We start from the raw sequence: 18,727 nt of genomic DNA, 5'->3' as shown, positions 1-18,727 counted from the left end.
TCCAAGCACACTCACACACTGCTGAAGACTAATACCTCATAATCACTGCAAACAGCAAGTTTTACAAGGCCTTAATCCCACTTGAGAAGCATTTAAGAGATGGTATTTTTTCAGAAGCTTTGCTACCTTAGCTAAAAATCCTTTTCCTGGTGCCTTGGGAGCTCTCCTGAGCAGAATGCACTCACCCCAATGAACACACATCCTCCCAGGACAAGGGGCAATGGATATAAACTCCAGCACAGGAGGTTCCACCTCAACATGAGGAGGAACCTCTTCACTTTGGGCCTCACAGAGCCCTGGAGCAGGCTGCCCAGAGAGGTTGTGGAGTCTCCTTCTCTGGAGCCTTTCCAGCCCTGTCTGGATGTGTTCCTGTGTGACCTGTGCTGGATTCTATGCTCTGGCAGGGGGGTTGGACTTGAAGATCTCCAGTGGTCCCTTCCAGCCCCTAACATCCTGTGATCCTGCTCCAGCACCTCTAAACCTCAGGCCATCAGGTACATGGCCACAGAGAGAGACACAAAGCCTCTGCAGTTTCACTGGCTTATGCCAGCAGACACCAGAGCCACTAAGCTTTTGCATGGCCCCAGCTGAGAGTCAAGGCTGGGGGTCAGGGGGCCCTCTTATTCTGAACACATCCACACATCCTCTTCTGGAGAGGTTACCTGGCACAGCAGCTGCCATGAAACCTGTAGAAGTACAGGAATGGAAAGTCCAAGGCACTGAAGAGATCACCTGAGGGACAAAGCAATATACTCAGTGGAACATAGAAGGGGGGAAATTAGCCACTGCAAGAGGCAGGGGAACAGCAATTAGAGGAACATTACTCATTTAACATTCCTTGGAGCCTTTACAGCTGGCTGCTCTCTCATTCATGATGCTTTCCACATTTCTGGTGTGTTTAATGATTTCCCTCTGACCTTGCTTCCAGCCAGATCCTGCCTGGGGCTGCCCCCTCCCTCGAGGTGTTCACAGCCAGCTTGGAAAAGCAGAGCTGAGGAGGGGTTTGCTACAAGGGGACTTTCTCCAAGGGCTTGCAGTGACAGGATGAGGGGGGATGGCTCCAAACTGGAAGAGGCTGGATTTAGATGAGGAGTTAGGCAGCAATTCTTCCTCAGGAGGGTGGTGAGACCCTGGAAGAGGCTGCCCAGAGAAGCTGTAGAGGCTCCAAGCCTGGAGGTGTTCAAGGCCAGGCTGGATGAGGCCTTGAGCAAGCTGGGCTGGTGGGAGGTGTCCCTGCCCATGGCAGGGGGTTGGAGCTGGATGAGCTTTAAGGTCCCTTCCAACCCAACCCATTCCATGACTCTACAGAAGGGGAAAGGACTACATCAGAATATTCTTTGCTAGTATTCAGAAGATCCTCCTGAAGCAACAGCTGCCAGAGGACAGATGTGCATCACATCCACTCCTTTTATTGCAAAGCTCATGATAGCTCCTCCTGAGGCAACAGGAAACACAGGCAGATGTTGTCTGCTTCCCCTCTGGCTTTGGAACTCTGTCACACAGTGCTGGTGGAGAGGTTTAAGCAGATCCAAGCAGAGCTCTCAAGCACTTCCTTTCCAGGAACCTGGGCCCTGGGTGTTCTTGGTAGTAACAACTCCCAGCAGCTCTCTGGCCTTCAGGCTCTGCAGATTTGGAGGAAGCTAAGCTCCATCTTTCACTGTTTGAAGTGCAGGCCTGTGCCTGTCTGAGTGGGGCAATGCTACACAGGCAATATGCACCAGCAGGCAGAAGGGAGAGAGAGCATCTGCTGAAATGCTTCTTCCTGGGCTTCCCTGCCTGAGGAGGACTGGTGAAAGCCACAGACCTTATCCTTCTAACCATCCAAACATGAATGTGGTAGCAATATCAGCCACCATCAAATACTCAGTTTCTCCAGGTTTAGCCTTTTGTTACTTCAAATGCTGCCATGGGCTCAAGCCCTGGGATCTCTCTTATGCAAGCAACCAAACACAGAGTCATAGGATCAGAGTATTGTCAGGGTTGGAAGGGAGCTCAAGGCTCAGCCAGTCCCAACCCCCTGCCATGGGCAGGGACACCTCACACTACAGCAGGTTGCTCACAGCCACATCCAGCCTGGCTGCAAACACCTCCAGCCAGGAGGCTTCCACCACCTCCCTGGGCAACCTGTGCCAGGCTCTCACCACCCTCATGGGCAACAACTTCTTCCTAAGGTCTAACCTAAATCTCCCCTCCTCTAGCTTTGCTCCATCCCCTCCATCCTCCATTCCTTTCTTGTAGCCCCCTTCAGATACTGGAAGGCCACAATTAAGTCTCCTTGGAACCTTCTCTTCTCCAGACTGCACAACCCCAACTCCCTCAGCCTGTCCTCATAGCAGAGCAGCTCCAGCCCTCTGCTCAACCTCCTGGCCCTCAAAATCTCTGCACAGCACTGAGGGCAAAGCAGAGAACTAAACTCAGTTCTGTATGGACTGCTGGGACACTGCTCTGAAGTGGGAGCACTTCTGCACCATGTTCCACCTCAAAAGCTGCTCTTTTGTTGTCTGTCCCATGCTGCTTTGCTAAGGTGTTAGCAAATGTCATGCAAATCACACCATATTCCACACCCTTCTGTCCTCTTCCTACAGGACAGCTTCTCATTGGGCATACTCCTGTTGAATGCCAGGGCTAAAGCCCTAAAGCAGGGTTTGACCTCTATAAACAGGCATGGAAAGGAAAGGGAAGCTAGGAAAGGAACAACTCAATCCACTTTACCTGCTGGATGGGATGCAGAGGCCAACAGCACCACACTGAAAAAGGAAAAAGAAGATTAGTAGTGTGCCAGAGAATGCATCAGATGGCCTGAAGGCTAGGAACTGACAGCTGTGGGTTTGCTGCTCTCAGGGTGAAGCTTCCCCCAGTGAAGCAGCAGAACTGAGGGGAAAGCATCTGCTTGAACAACCAAAAGAAGCTGTTTGGGAAGGACACTCTGGAGTCCTCTCATACAACCTCTCACCTGAAACAGATCTGTCACTGAGGGGCTGGAGCAGGTCCAGAGAAGGGCAACCAAGCTGGGGAAGGGTCTGGAGAAGAGGGCTGGGGAGGAGCAGCTGAGGGAGCTGAGGGTGTTGAGTGTGGAGAAGAGGAGGCTGAGGGAGACCTCATTGCTCTCTGCAGCTCCCTGAGAGGGGATTGGATGTGGCACTTGGTGCCATGGTTTAGTCATGAGGTCTGTGGTGACAGGTTGGACTCGATGATCCTTGAGGTCTCTTCCAACCTTGGTGATACTGTGAGACTGTGAAGCAGCATTCCTCAAGGGGACAGTTAGACAACTGTGATACTGTGAGGCTGCAGTGAAGTGGGGGTTGGGCTCTGCTCCCTAGGCTCAGGTGATAGAAGGAGAGGAAATGGCCTGGAGTTGTGCCAGGGGAGAGGAGGCAAAATGTCTTTGCTGCCAGAGTGGTCAGGGCCTGGCAGAGGCTGACCAGGGAGGTGGTAGAGTCCCCATCCCTGGAGGTGTTCCAGAGAGCTGTGGCCATGGCACTTGGGGCCATGGTTTGGTGGCCATGGTGGGGTTGGGTTGATGTTGGACTGGATGGTCTTGGAGAGCTTTTCCAGGTGACTCAGTTCTCTGGTTCTGTTGTGTTCCTTCAGCTACCATTCCAAGGAGAGAGGTCAACCTGTATAGGATGTGGAGCACCTAGCTAAGTCTCTCTCTGTCTTGCCTGAAACAAAGCCTCACAAAAGTCTCATGGAAGCCAAGCAGAGCCAATGTGCTGACTTCCACGGCTCTCTGAGGGCAGGACTGAGCTCTGGGGCTCTTCTAAACAAGAAACCACAGGTGAGCCTGGGCAGTGACTCAGGCTCTTCTGCTAACCACCACATAACAAAACCACTTTTATCTCCCCAGATCAGGCAAACCATTGCAAGCCTGAATGGCTCAGTGCCACTCAGGGCTCTGCAGGCTGTTTGCTCTGGGTGCTCTGTAAGCACTGCCTCCCCTTCTGGCAATTCCCTACAAGTTCTGGTCTCTGCAGTGGGCTACTGCCAGGGAATTACCCTGTAAATATTATTTCTGGAAGTGATAGACCACTGCTGCAGAGGGTGATGGAAAAGAAAATCCTGATTAACACCTCCTTCCCTCCCCAGGTGCATATTGGCATCTCCATCCACAACCACAGCCAACAAACCCAAGGCACTCAGCTTAGCTCTGTTCTTCCTTCCAGTGAGTGCCCTGCTGAAGAAACACTGCAGCACTGGGAGCTGAGGGTTCTCTAAGCCAGCCAGGGCTGGAACTGAGAACATACATCAGCTTCACAGATTCATGGAATGCCTTGGGTTGGAAGAGACCATCCAGTTCCAACCCCCTGCCATGAGCAGGGACACCTCCCACCAGCCCAGCTTGCTCAAGGCCTCATCCAACTTCCAGGGAGGGGACGTCCACAGCCTCCCTGGGAAAGCTGTTCCAGTGTCTCACCTCCCTTATTTGGATTAAGTTCTTCCTAATGTCTCAGCTAAATCCAACTTCTTCCAGTTTGCAGCCATCATCCCAGCACTCCAAGCACTTGAAAAAAGTCCCCTTGTCCAAAGTCCCTCCCCAGCTCTCCTGGTGCCCCTTCAGCTACTGGAAGACTGCTCTGAGGTCTCCCCAGAGCCTTCTCTTCTCTAGGCTGAACAGTTCTCTTAGCCTGTCCTCATAGTGAGGTGCTTCAGACTCCTCTGGATCCTCTTTGTTGCCTCCTCTGGATCCTCTTTGTTGCCTCCTCTGGGTCCTCTCCAGCAGCTCCAGGTCCTTCTTGTGCTGGGGGCCCCAGAGCTGGAGGCAGTGCTGCAGGTGGGCTCTGAGCAGAGCAGAGCAGAGCAGAGGGGCAGAATCCCCTCCCTGTGCTGCTGCTCTCCCTGCTCTGGCTGCAGCCCAGGGCATGGCTGGCCTTCACAAACCCAGCTGTGATATATCAAAGGCTATTTACCTGCATGCATAGTTGAGGTACTGTTGGTCCAGGTCACTGGGAGAGGAGGGAAAGAGAAAAAGGTTTCTTTTTAGTACTGCAGCTCTTTGTTGTCAGGGATCAGCACAGCAAGCAGCACTGTGACACTGTGGTACTACCTAATGCCAGGGAATACCTTGCACCATGTTCTCAGTAGCCAACAGTAACATTATAGGATCATTAAATGTATTATAACCATAACCTGTGAATATGATCACACTGCCATGGGGTCAATCAGCATGTTCACTTGCACCTCATGGGCACAATGTTCCTGTTGGGACTGGCAGTGGGAGGCTCATTGAAAGGGAAGAATCACAGAACCATAGAATGCTCAGGGTTGGAAGGGAGCTCCAAAGCTCATCCAGTCCAGCCCCATCCTCCACTGGATCAGGCTGCCCAGAGCCCTGTCCAGCCTCACCTGGAATATCTCCAGGGACCACCTCCCTGGGCAACCTGTTGCAGTGTTCCAGCAGCCTCCTGGTGCAGAACTTGTTCCTCACATCCAATCTCAATCTGCTCTGCTCTGGTTTGAAGCCATTGCCCCTGCTCCTGTCCCTGCAGGCCTTTGGGAACAGTCCCTCTGCAGCCCTCCTGTAGCCCCTTCAGGTACTGGCAGGCTGCTATTAAGTCTCCTCAGAGCCTTCTCTTCTCAGCCTTCTCTTCTCCAGGCTGAACAACCCCAAGGAACCCCCAGAGCAAGAGGGACTGACTAAAAGTTAACCCCTGGCAGAGAGCTGGCAAATGGTTTATAGCTCCATGAGCTGCTCCATACTCTGTGCAGCCAGGGGGAGGCACACACAGGTACCAGGCAGTGGCAGCCTCTCCACCTCCAGCCACACAGAGCTGCAGACCACAGACTGGGAAGGAGTGATGCCAGCTGCTTCCCAGACATCCATTGTCTGCCTGAACCTCTGCCACACACAGGGGATTGGTGCAAGGCTTGAAGGTGTTGAAGGCACTCAGCCACTCCTGTGCTGTGGCAACACAGAGTGCAGGTGGGGATGGACCCCAGGGACCACCTGCTCCAACCTCTGCAGCTAACAGCAGAGCTGAAAGGAGCTGCCCAGCACCCTGCCAAGCTGAGCCTTCCAACTGCCCCATGGAGGGGACTCCACTGCTGCCCCTGGGAGATGATTTCAGTCTCTGACTGCTCTCAGGGGCAAACATTTTCTCCTGCAGTCCCATGGGAATGTCCCCAGCAGTGCCTTGTCCCCATCCCCCCTTGTCTCTCCCATGGGGCTCCTTGGACACAGGGAGTCTCCATCCCCCTGGCAGCCTCCCTTTAGCTGCTGCTCCATGGTGATGAGGTCTGCCCTGAGCCTTCTCTTCTGCAGGCTGAGCACACTCAGCTCTCAGCCTTGCCTCACACAGCAGGGCTGCCAGGCCCCTGAGCATTCTCCAGGCTGAACTAACCCAGCTCTGCCTTGAGAAGGGAAGGCTCAGGGGAGAAGAGAAGGCTCAGAAGAGTCCCTATAACCATGGCCCACTTGTGAGACTGTGTGGCAAAGGCAGATGCTGACAGATTCAACCCAAAGAGCTTACCAGGCTAACACAAACTAACACTTCCTCTTAGTGTCTGTGCCAGTAACTGCAGAACTGAGTCATCCTCCTTTGCTAATACAGTTTGAAACTAACTCAGTGTTTGAGCAGGCAGAGTAACTATCCATACCCACACACCAGTGTGATCAGCAATGAGGCTCTTCTTGCAAGAGGAGTTCTTAAGGCTGAACCACAGAATCACAGCATCACAGAATCACCCAGGTTGGAAGACCTCCAAGATCACCGAGTCCAACCAATCACCCAACCCTAACTAATCAACTAAACCATGGCACCAAGTGCCTCAGCCAGGCTTTTCCTAAACACCTCCAGGGATGGGGACTCCACCACCTCCCTGGGCAGCACATTCCACGGCCAATCTCTCTGGGAAGAAATAAGATTAAGCCTAAAGATCCCCTGGCACAGCTTGAGACTGTGTCCTCTTGTTCTGCTGCTGCTTGCCTGGCAGAAGAGACCAACCCCCACCTGGCTACAACCTCCCTTCAGGGAGTTGGAGAGAGCAAGAAGGTCTCCCCTGAGCCTCCTTCTTCTCCAGGCTAAGCAACCCCAGCTCCCTCAGCCTCTCCTCACAGGGCTGTGCTCCAGACCCCTCCCCAGCTTTGTTGCCCTTCTCTGGACACCTTCAAGTCTCTCAATGTCCTTCTTAGACTGAGGGGCCCAGAACTGCACACAGAAGGAAACAAGTAGCTTACTTTAAAGCTTAAAAGAGCCCCACAGGCTGCAGCACTACTCATTTTGAGTTACCTGCAAGCATTTCTAAGGCCTCACAGTTGTTTAATAGACCAAGGAACACCTTTATGGCAGGATGAGCCATAGAATCCTACAATGGGTTGGGTTGGAAGGGACCTCAAAGCTCATCCAGTTCCAACCCCCTGCCAGGCAGTGGGAGCTGTGTCACAGAGAAAGAGCAGACAGCTACAGAAGACTGCAAGGACTAAAGCTTTTCCTGTCCTGTTTAGAGACATGGCCTGTGCCAGGCACCCAGGCTTTCAGCTAGTTTGGGTGAGAAGCTCTAGTTCATAGCTTCAAAGAAAGATTTGAGTTAGAAGAGACCTCAAAGCTCATCCAGCTCCAACCCCTGCCATGGGCAGGGACACCTCCCACCAGCCCAGCTTGCTCAAGGTCTCATCCAGCCTGGCCTGGAACACCTCCAGGGAGGAGGCAGCCACAGCCTCCCTGGGCAACCTGTGCCAGAGTCTCACCACCCTCACTGCAAACAATTTCCTCCAGTCTCTGTCTCCCCTCTCCCAGCTCAAAGCCATTGTTCCTCATCCTGTCTCTCCCAGCCCTTGTCAACAGTGCCTCCCCAGCTCTCCCTCAGCCTCTCCTCACAGGTCTGTGCTCCAGACCCCTCCCCAGCCTCATTGCCCTTCTCTGGACACCTTCAAGTCTCTCAATGTCCTTCTTAAACTGAGGAGCCCAGAACTGGACACAGGACTCAAGGTGTGGCCAAGGATGGCTCAGCTCACACTGGTAACCGAGAGACCCCTACAGCCCCCTGACTGCTCCAGTGCCTCTACCCCTCTTTGACAGCAAGCTCTTTGGAAGAACATGGAGATATCTTACCTTAAAGAGCTGGGCTTCCATAACTTGTGAAACACTTTGTAAGCCCCTGTAATGGAGAGCAGAAGTGTAACTGCCACAGCATGCAACCACAACGACAAACCACAGCTCCTTTGGACATGCTACCAGCAGAGGAGGAACCTCTCTGCATTACAGCTCAGAACACAGCACAAAGGACACCTGAAATGTCAGCAAAGGAAAACCTAGCCCTTCAAACCCATGGTTTTCAAAGTGCCACCAGGGCAGAGCACTGTCACACTCTGTGCTTCTGCCAGTCCTGCTGAAGAATCATAGAATCAGTAAGGTTGGAAAAAGACATCAGAGATCATCAAGCCCAACCTGTCAGCCAACACCTCCTGACAACTAAACCATGGCTCCAAGTGCCACAGCCAATCCCCTCTGGAACACCTCCAGGAACAGGTAGAAAAGGACCTGAAGGTGCTGCTTCACAGCTGGCTAAACATGAGCCAGGGGATGCCCAGGTGGGCAAGAAGGCCACCAGCAGCCTGGCCTGGAGCAGCAATGGTGTGGGCAGCAGGAGCAGGGCAGGGATTGTCCTCCTGTGCTGGGCACTGGGGAGGCCACAGCTTGAGTGCTGGGTTCAGCTTTGGGCTTCTCACTCCCAGAAGGACATTGAGAGGCTGGAGCAGGGCCAGAGAAGGGCAACCAAGCTGGGGAAGGGTCTGGAGAAGAGGGCTGGGGAGGAGCAGCTGAGGGAGCTGGGGGTGTTGAGTGTGGAGAAGAGGAGGCTGAGGGAGACCTCCTTGCTCTCTACAGCTCCCTGAGAGGAGGCTGGAGCCAGGTCAGGGGTTGGGCTCTGCTCCCTAGTCTTGGGTGATGGAAGGAGAGGAAATGGCCTGGAGTTGTGCCAGGGGAGGCTTAGGTTGGAGATGAGGAAAAATTTGTCTGCTGCAAGAGTGGTCAGGGCTTGGCAGAGGCTGCCCAGGGAGGTGGTGGAGTCCCCATCCCTGGAGGTGTTCCAGAGAGCTGTGGCCATGGCACTTGGGACCAGGGTTTGGTGGCTGGGTTGATGTTGGACTGGATGGTCTTGGAGAGCTTTTCCAACCTGAACAGTTTCCTGATTCCAAGTTACTAGCTCTGCTTGGCCTTTCTTGCAGCATCTTTACTCTGTCAGTTGATAGGAAATCTAATTACACAAACTGGGAAATCTAATTACACAACCCCCCAACAGTCCTGCCTCCCACTGCCTCTCAAACCCAAGAGGAATGGAAGGAAGCTTTATTTTTGAGCACAACCATTGTGTTGCTTCCTCAAGCAGGCAGAAGAGGTCTCCTGAAGACTCCCTCAGCAGCTTTCCACCCCTGTGGCCCTAGCTCTGCTTTACAAATGAGCCCTGTTGACTTGGAGAAAGCAATAAGAGCACTCATTAGGGGAAACAAGGCTGGGCAGTGCAAACCCCTCAGCTGGTTGTTGTCTCTGAATGAGCCAATGTTTACCACATCTGATTTCCTCAAGGAAGCATAAAAGGCAAATATTATTTCTTATTTGTATGCTACCAACATCTTCCAAAGGGATGTCTAGACACAAATCAACAGAAACACCTAACCTCTGCCCTGGGAATGCTCTGGTATGAATAGACACACACACAAAAGGAGGGAAGGAATCATCTCTAATTTCAGACAAGACTTAACATATGGATGAGTCACTCACAGGGAAGGGGAAGGGGAAGGGGAAGGGGAAGGGGAAAGGGAAGGGGATTATCCAGGTTGGAAAAGTCCTCAAAGATCATCAAGTCCAACCTCTCACCCAACACCATCTGATCAACCAAACCATGGCACCAAGTGCCTCAGCCAGGCTCTTCCTAAACACCTCCAGGGATGGGGACTCCACCAGCTCCCTGGGCAGCACATCCCAATGGCCAATCTCTCTCTCAGTGAAGAACTTTCTCCTCACCTCCAGCCTAAACCTCCCCTAGCACAGCTTGAGACTGTGTCCTCTTGTTCTGGTGCTGCTTGCCTGGGAGAAGAGACCAACCCCAACCTGGCTACAACCTCCCTTCAGGTAGTTGTAGACAGCAATGAGGTCTCCCCTGAGCCTCCTCTTCTGCAGGCTAAGCAACCCCAGCTCCCTCAGCCTCTCCTCACAGGGCTGTGCTCCAGACCCCTCCCCTGCTTTGTTGCCCTTCTCTGGACACCTTCATCTCAACATCTTTCCTAACCTGAGGAGCCCAGAACTGGACACAGGACTCAAGGTGTGGCCTAACCAGTGCTGAAGGCTACAGGACAGCTCAGAACCAAACACAAATCCCTTATTAGCCACTCCAAAAGGACACAAATCTCCTAGTTCAATGTTGCTGCTCCTGTATTCTTCAGGTTTGCTGGGGCTGGCTCCTTCCAGGTTTTTGAGGATCCCAGGCTGCATCAAAAGCAGCATGGCCAGCAGGTCAAGAGAGGGGATTCTGCCCCTCTGCTCTGCCCTGCTCTGCTGGGACCTCACCTGCTGCGCTGGGGCCACTCATGGGGCCCTCAACACAAGAGAGATGTGGATCTGATGGAGAGGGTCCAGAGGAGGCTACAAAGATGATCTGAGGGCTGGAGAACCTCTGCTGTGGGGACAGGCTGGGAGAGTTGGGGCTGTTCAGCCTGGAGAAGAGAAGGCTCTGGGGAGACCTTAGAGCTGCATTTCAATATCTGCAGGGGACCTCCAGGCAGGCTGGGGAGGGGCTGTTCAGAAGGGGCTGTGGGGATAGGATGAGGACAATGGCTTGAAACTGGAGCAGGGCAGAGTTAGGTTGGACATCAGGAGGAAGCTCTGCACAGTGAGAGGTGAGACACTGGCACAGGCTGCCCAGGGGGGTGGTTGAGGCTCCAGCCCTGGAGACATTCAAGGTCAGACTTGATGTGTCCCTGGGCAGCCTGCTCTGGCTGGAGGTGTCCCTGCTGAGTGCAGGGGGGTGGACAAGATGCCCTTGGAGGGTCCTTTCTAACTCAATGCCATCTGTGACTCTGTAAATTATGATTTATCCAAATTGCTCTTCAGCCTGAAAAAGAGGGAAGGAAGCCTGAGAGGTCATGCAAGCCCTTGTGAACCTTCCTTAAGATGCATGTGGTTGCACAACCCCTCCTTAGCATTTCAACATCCTTCCTCTGGGACCACATTCCAAGATCATTTACAATATTTTTGACATGTTTTAATCAAATCAGTGTTTGCAGTGAGGCTCCAGCTACAAGTTCTTGCTTGCTTTCTTGCATGTTTCCTCTCCCCTCAGAAGGAAGTGACTCCTGGGAGGCAGCCAGCCCAGGCTCCCAGAAGAACTCAGTGCTGATTGAAATTGTAGGCACATAGAACCATGGAATGGGTTGGGTGGGAAGGGGCCTCCAAAGGGCATCCAGTCCAACCCCCCAGCACTCAGCAGGGACATCCCCAACTAGATCAGGTTGCCCAGAGCCCTGTCCAGCTTCACCTTGAATATCTCCAGGGATGGGATCTCAACCAGGCTTCTTGCATCAAGAGTAGTGTGGCCAGCAGGAGCAGGGAAGTCATTGTGCCCTGTATTCTGCACTGGTTAGGCCACACCTTGAGTCCTGTGTCCAGTTCTGGGCTCCTCAGTTTAGGAAGGACATTGAGAGACTTGAAGGTGTCCAGAGAAGGGCAACAAGGCTGGGGAGGGGTCTGGAGCACAGCTGAGGAGAGGCTGAGGGAGCTGGGGTTGCTTAGCCTGGAGAAGAGGAGGCTCAGGGGAGACCTCATTGCTCTCTACAACTCCCTGAAGGGAGGTTGTAGTCAGGTGGGGGTTGGTCTCTTCTGCCAGGCAAGCAGCAGCAGAACAAGAGGACACAGTCTCAAGCTGTGCCAGGGAAGGTTTAGGCTGGAGGTGAGGAGAAAGTTCTTCACTGAGAGAGTCGTTAGCCATTGGGATGTGCTGCCCAGGGAGGTGGTGGAGTCCCCATCCCTGGAGGTGTTCCAGAGGGGATTGGATGTGGCACTTGGAGCCATGGTTTAGTCATGAGGTCTGTGGTGACAGGTTGGACTTGATGATCTTTGAGGCCTCTTCCAACCTTGGTGATTCTGTGATACTGTGAACCACCTCCCTGGGTAGCCTGCTGCAGTGTTCCAGCAGCCTCCTGGTGCAGAACTTGTTGCTCACATCCAATCTCAATCTGCTCTGCTCTCATTTCTAACCACTGCCCCTGGTCCTGTCCCTGCAAGGCCTTTGCAAACAGTCCCTCTGCAGCTCTTCTTGTAGCCCCTTCAGAGAATGGAAGGCTCCTGTAAGGTCTCCCCAGAGCCTTCTCTTCTGCAGGCTGAACAGCCCCAACTCTCCCAGCCTGTCCCTGTAGCAGAGGTTCTGCAGCCCTCTGATCATCCTGGTGGCCTCCTCTGGACCCTCTCCAGCAGGTTCATGTCCCTCTCATGTTAGGGCTCCCATGCAGTGAAGGTGAGGTCTCCCCAGAGCAGAGCAGATGGACAAGATCTTCTCTCTCCATCTCTGGCCACACTTCTCTGATGGAGCCCAGGCTGCCTTTGGCCTTCTGGGCTGCAAGTGCCCATTGCTGGCTCCTCTCCATCTGCTCACCCACCAGCACCCCCAAGTCCCTCTCTGCAGGGCTGCTCTGGCTCTCACCATCCCCCAGCCTGGGTTGATATTGAGGACAGCCCCAGTCTAGGTGCAGCTCTGTGCATTTTGCCTTATTGAGCCTGATGAGGTTCTCCCAAGCTCACCTCTCCAGCCTGTCCAGGTCCCTCTGGATGTCATCACTTTTGTCACCCACTGGGGGCTGAGAGCAGTATCTGCTTTATTCTGCTTTCAATGTAAAATCTGTAACAGGACTGCACTTTACCTTGGCTGAGCTTCATTCTTTCTTACATCAAGAGCCTTAAATATCAGCAGCTTCATCACAAAGCTGATTGGCTTGCCCAGCACATTTAACTCTTCCCAATTCTATTTCCAAGGAGAGAATGACTTACCCACACAGATCAAGTGAATCAGGGCCCAGAAATAACCATTTGGATCAAACTGAAACAAAGAACATCCACATAAATAACTGCACACTCCTGCAGGCAGCCCCAGGGCTGCTCCCCTGCAGTGAGCCTCTCCAGGCAAGGACAGGCAGTGGGGGCTGTGTCACAGAGAAAGAGCAGACAGCTGCAGAAGACTGCAAGGACTAAAGCTTTTCCTGTCCTGTTTAGAGACATGGCCTGTGCCAGGCACCCAGGCTTTCAGCTAGTTTGGGTGAGAAGCTCTAGTTCATAGCTTCAAAGAAAGGTTTGAGTTAGAAGAGACCTCAAAGCTCATCCAGCTCCAACCCCCTGCCATGGGCAGGGACACCTCCCACCAGCCCAGGCTGTAAGTTAATTTGCCCTTCCCAGCCTGGGGTGCACCCATTGCCACCACAGAGTCATAGGACAGCTTGAGGAGGAAAGGACCTTAAAAACTCATCCAGTTCCACCCCCCTGCCATGGGCAGGGACACCTCCCACCAGCCCAGGCTGCTCAAGGCCTCATCCAGCCTGGCCTGGAACACCTCCAGGGAGGAGGCAGCCACAGCCTCCCTGGGCAACCTGTGCCAGAGTCTCACCACCCTCACTGCAAAGAATCCCTTCTTCATTTCCAGTCTCAATCTCCTTCCTTCCAGCTTCAATCCATCACCCTACATCCTGGCACTCCCAGCCCTTGTCACAAGTCCCTCCCCAGCTCTCCTGGAGCCCCTTCAGGTACTGGAAGGCTGCTCTGAGGTCTCCCCAGAGCCTTCTCTTCTCCAGGCTGAACAGCCCCAACTCTCCCAGCCTGTCCCGCCCCAACTCTCCCAGCCTGTCCCCACAGGGGAGGTTCTCCAGCCCTCTGTTTATCCCCAGGTGACTTTCTCTAAGCCCTGTCAGAAGTCAAACTGTGGTTTCCTCAGCCACCCCCTTCACCAAGCAGCTCTGTGTCTGCCCTGCTCAGAGGTCTCACCGCCCTGCACATACAGTGCGCGGCATGACCCCAACACAGGCCACATGTACAGCACCTGGGCAGGAAGCCTGCCCTGACTTACAGGTGAAAGCTGCACCCCTCACATGCTGAGAAGCTGTCACACACCAAGCTCTGGGCAGAGCTGCTTGGCAGAGAGCTCACCTGTGTGTCACAGCAGGGAAGGCACACCGCTGCTGCCAGCAGGAGCAGCACGCTGCAGAGAAGAGAGAAACAAACAAGCCTGTCACCTGCCTTCGTCCCCTCAGCACAGCACAGGCAACTCCACTCAAGTTCCCCACTGCCACTTCCCCTCTTTCCCTCTCATTCCCTGTTTCCCAGGTAATCTCTGCCACCAGACCTGAGTGTCCCGTCATGCATCGCTCACGGCTTGTGCACAGCGAAGCTGCATGTGAGGGGAGGCAGCACAAAACACCCCAGCAGGCAGCACCAGGAGGGCCTTGGCAAGGAATATTGTTCTTCACTTGCCATCTGACCTCTGAAGGCTGCTTCAGAAAGCCAAAATCAACCCATTTCTGGCTGTGAATTCACAGGCTCACAGCTCACAGGATGTTGGGGGTTGGAAGGGACCTCTGGAGATCACCCAGTCCAACCCCCTGCCAGAGCAGGAGCATAGAATCCAGCTCAGGTCACACAGGAACACATCCAGACAGGGCTGCAAAGGCTCCAGAGAAGGAGACTCCACAACCTCTCTGGGCAGCCTGCTCCAGGGCTCTGTGAGCCTCACAGTGCAGAAGTTCCTCCTCATGTTGAGGTGGAGCCTCCTGTGCTGCAGCTTATATCCATTGCCTCTTGTCCTATCCCAGGGAGCAACTGAGCAGAGCCTGTCCCCTCCCTCCTGCCCTCCAGCCCTCAGATATTGATAAACATTTATTAAATCCCCTCTCAGTCTTCTTTTGTGCTACCTGAAAGGTGAATTGCCTACTGCACCCCTGCCAGCAGAGGTGACCCCACCATGAGCTCTGCTGTGACTCCAGAGCACAGAGTGGTGCTGCACTAGGAACAGCCTCAGGGCAGCACCAGTCCTTAAATCCAGTGGCTTGGACTAAATAAATCCTTCACCTGTGGCTGAGGCTGCACTGAACACACTGCTGGGGACTGCCACTGTTAATGCTAACAAACATTTGCTTTTGCAGTTTATTTTCCTGCTCTCTAGGGAGGAAAAGAAAAGACAGAACATAAAGATGCTCAAACAGCCTTGCTAAGAGTGCAGCGTGACAACAAGGCCACAGCAAGGCAGACAGTGGAAGCCACAGGAAGAAAGGAGGAGGAGGATGCCTCTAAGTACTCTGAATAATAACCAAACATTATCCACTCTAAGTACAGCTCAAAGATTACAGGAATGTGGAGGACAGCAAATCTGCATTCCTCAAGGGGGGGAAGAATGAAACTTTGCATACAGGACTGACTGGCTTCTGTTTGTCCCTTGCTATCTCCTTTGGGAAGCCCAAACAACCAGGGCCAAGGGGGGGTGGTAGGTTGTGGAGCTCAGCATGAATGATTCCAGCAGAAGTGGATACCACAAACCTTCTCTTTCTTAGGAAAGGCAGGTTTAGGTTCATGGAATCCTAGAATGGGTAGGGTTGGAATGGACCCTAAACATCATCTAACCCCTTGCCATGGGCAGGGACACCTCCCACCAGCACAGCTTGTTTTGTGCAAGGCTTTGGGGGTGTGGGGTTTTGGGTTGTTTCTAGGAGAGCTGGTGGAGGTTTTGCGCTGCCCAAGCTGGCTCTCACTGCTGCATGGCAGCTGGCACTCTGGGGGGTCTCCAGCGGGCTTCATGGAACCACTGAAGGGTTTGGGTTGGAAGGGACCTTAAAGCTCATCCAGTTCCAACCCCCTGCCATGGGCAGGGACATCTCCCACCAGCCCAGCTTGCTCAAGGCCTCATCCAGCCTGGCCTGGAACACCTCCAGGGAGGAGGCAGCCACAGCCTCCCTGGGCAACCTGTGCCAGTGTCTCACCACCCTCACTCCAAAGAATTTCTTCCTCATCTCCAATCTCAATCTTCTTCCAGCTCCAATCCATCACCCTACATCCTGGCACTCCCAGCCCTTGTCACAAGTCCCTCCCCAGCTCTCCTGGAGCCCCTGCAGGTCCTGGAAGGCTGCTCTAAGGTCTCCCCAGAGCCTTCACTTCTCCAGGCTGAACAGCCCCAACTCTCCCAGCCTGCCTGAGTGTTCAATATTCCTCCTGTGCAGAAAAGAGGAATTAACCACTCCATCTAATCCCAGACAGAGCTAGCTGCAGATATAGTTTTGTTCTTTCACTCTTTGCCTGCCTCCTCTCCCTCCAGAACTGGGAGCCTCCCTGGGCAACCTGTGCCAGTGTCTCACCACCCTCACTGGAAAGAATTTCTTCCTAATCTCCAGCCTCAATCTCCCCTCCTCAAGCTTCAATCCACTGCCCCTCATCCTGCCACTCCTCCCACATTAATTCCCTTACTGTTGAAGGTTCACCCACTGGAACTTCAAACCTGATGGCTATCTCCTTTCCAAAACCACCCTCACAGCTCTGCTTTGTTCTTCAGGGAGATTGCCCTGCTGGCTTTTCTTTGATGGATTTGGGGGGGTTTATTATTTATTTAATAAGGAGAAAAATAGGAATCCATTCAAGTCATTGTTAATGCAAAGGAAAGGAAATGCAATTTAAACCCATGGAATTGCTGCTGTGTTGCAATCTCAGCTCGCTGCCCACGGGAATGTGCCTCTCATTCTGCATGGTTTCTTGCTGTGCCACTGTCTGAAGCCACCAAGAAGCTGGAGCCACAACAAGCCTGAGGCTGAGTGTGTAGCAGTTTCAAAGGCTTACCTACAGACTTGCAGGTGAGAGGTCTGCTGCTGAAAAAGAAGCAGGAGACAAAAAGGAAATCATTAGGATTTGAACATAAAGATACTTAAACATAAGCTAAACCTAAGCCCAGTGCTCTTACTTAAACCTAAGAGAAATCTAAGCCCAGTGCTCTTACTTAAACATAAGATAAGCCTAAGCCCAGTACTCTTACTTAAACATAAGCTAAACCTAAGCCCAGTGCTCTTACTTAAGCTAAACCTAAGCCCAGTGCTCTCCCCTTCTGAGAACAGGGCAGTGCCTACAGCTGCCCTTGCTGCATTCAAAATCCACTGAGCAGCACTCACTCAGCTGCTGGAGCACTGCTTAGCAAATGTCATCTGAATGAATCAACCAGGACTAAAGATTAACCTCCTGAAACCTGCTTGGAGGTTTCAGATTACTTACCAACAGGTAAACCTAAACCCAGATGGTCACAGGTGGCATTGCCCTGGAAGGGACCCTCAAAGGGCATCTTGTCCACCCCCCCTGCACTCAGCAGGGACACCTCCAGCCAGAGCAGGCTGCCCAGGGACACATCAAGTCTGACCTTGAATGTCTCCAGGGCTGGAGCCTCAACCACCCCCCTGGGCAGCCTGTGCCAGTGTCTCACCTCTCACTGTGCAGAGCTTCCTCCTGATGTCCAGCCTAACTCTGCCCTGCTCCAGTTTCAAGCCATTGTCCTCATCCTATCCCCACAGCCCCTTCTGAACAGCCCCTCCCCAGCCTGCCTGGAGGTCCCCTGTAGATACTGAAATGCAGCTCTAAGGTCTCCCCAGAGCCTTCTCTTCTCCAGGCTGAACAGCCCCAACTCTCCCAGCCTGTCCCTCTAGCAGAGGTTCTCCAGCCCTCAGATCATCTTTGTAGCCTCCTCTGGACCCTCTCTATCAGGTCCACGTGTCTCATGTTTTGGGGTGCCATAGCTGGACACAGCAGTGCAGGGGAGGTCTCCCCAGAGCAGAGCAGATGGACAAGATCTCCTCTCTCCATCTCTGGCCACACTTGCTCTGATGGAGCCCAGGCTGCCATTGGCCTTCTGTGCTGCAAGTGCCCACTGCTGGCTCCTCTCCAGCTCCTCACCCACCAGCACCCCCGACTCCTCTGCAGGGCTGCTCTGGCTCTCATCATCCCCCAGCCTGGGTTGATACCAAAGACAGACACAACCTTTACAGCTGCTCCTCAGACTTGAACTACACCAAAACTACCTATTGTATGTACCCAAATGCTGGGTACTCTGAATTATTTAGGTACTACCCCAGCCAAATCAGCCTTGGTCTGAACTCATCTGAGTTTCCCAATCCTTTGGTCCACAATCTTTCACAGAATCATACAATCACAGATTGGTTTGGGTTGGAGGGGACTTTTGAAGGCCATTTAGACCAAGCCACCTGCAGTCAGCAGCTAGAGCAGGTTGCTCAGAGACCCCAAACAACCTGACCTGGAGTGGTTCCAGGGATGGGGCTTCTCCCACCTCCCTGGGCAAGCTGGGACAGGCTCTCCCCATCCTCAGTGTAAAAAATAGCTTCTTTCTATCTACTCTGAATGTCTCTCTTTTAGTTCAAACCATCACCCTTTGCCCTGTCACAACAGACCCTGCTCAAAACTCTGTCCCCAGCTTTCATAGAATCAATTAGGTTGGAAAAGACCTCAGAGATCATCAAGTCCAACCTGTCACCCAAGACCTCCTGACAACTAAACCATGGCTCCAAGTGCCACATCCAATCCCCTCTGGAACACCTCCAGGGATGGGGACTCCACCACCGCCCTGGGCAGCACATCCCAAGGGCCAATCTCTCTTGCTGGGAAGAACTTTCTCCTCACCTCCAGCCTTAACCTCCCCTGGCACAGCTTGAGACTGTGTCCTCTTGTTCTGGTGCTGGTTGCCTGGGAGAAGAGACCAACCCCCACCTGGCTACAAC

The 18,727-nt window shown here is 53.2% G+C and overlaps 1 protein-coding gene across 1 annotated transcript in view; it reads right to left on the bottom strand.

Moving 5' to 3' along the window:
- Positions 1-18,727, bottom strand: part of TMEM241 (transmembrane protein 241) — a 72,676-nt gene that overhangs the window by 31,915 nt on the left and 22,034 nt on the right. Inside the window, exons 6-12 of the mRNA XM_054180206.1 lie at positions 16,791-16,819; positions 14,121-14,172; positions 12,975-13,023; positions 8,049-8,094; positions 4,908-4,943; positions 2,713-2,747; positions 663-732 (exon numbers count right to left, since the gene is read on the bottom strand). Of these exons, the coding sequence (XP_054036181.1) occupies positions 663-732; positions 2,713-2,747; positions 4,908-4,943; positions 8,049-8,094; positions 12,975-13,023; positions 14,121-14,172; positions 16,791-16,819 (317 nt within the window). The remainder of the gene's footprint in view (positions 1-662; positions 733-2,712; positions 2,748-4,907; positions 4,944-8,048; positions 8,095-12,974; positions 13,024-14,120; positions 14,173-16,790; positions 16,820-18,727) is intronic.

The sequence above is a fragment of the Dryobates pubescens genome, chromosome 3, assembly GCF_014839835.1.
Source record: "Dryobates pubescens isolate bDryPub1 chromosome 3, bDryPub1.pri, whole genome shotgun sequence".
Lineage (NCBI taxonomy): Eukaryota > Metazoa > Chordata > Aves > Piciformes > Picidae > Dryobates > Dryobates pubescens.
The sequence above is the reverse complement of the archived record's forward strand: the minus strand, read 5'-3'. Positions and strand labels throughout refer to the sequence as shown.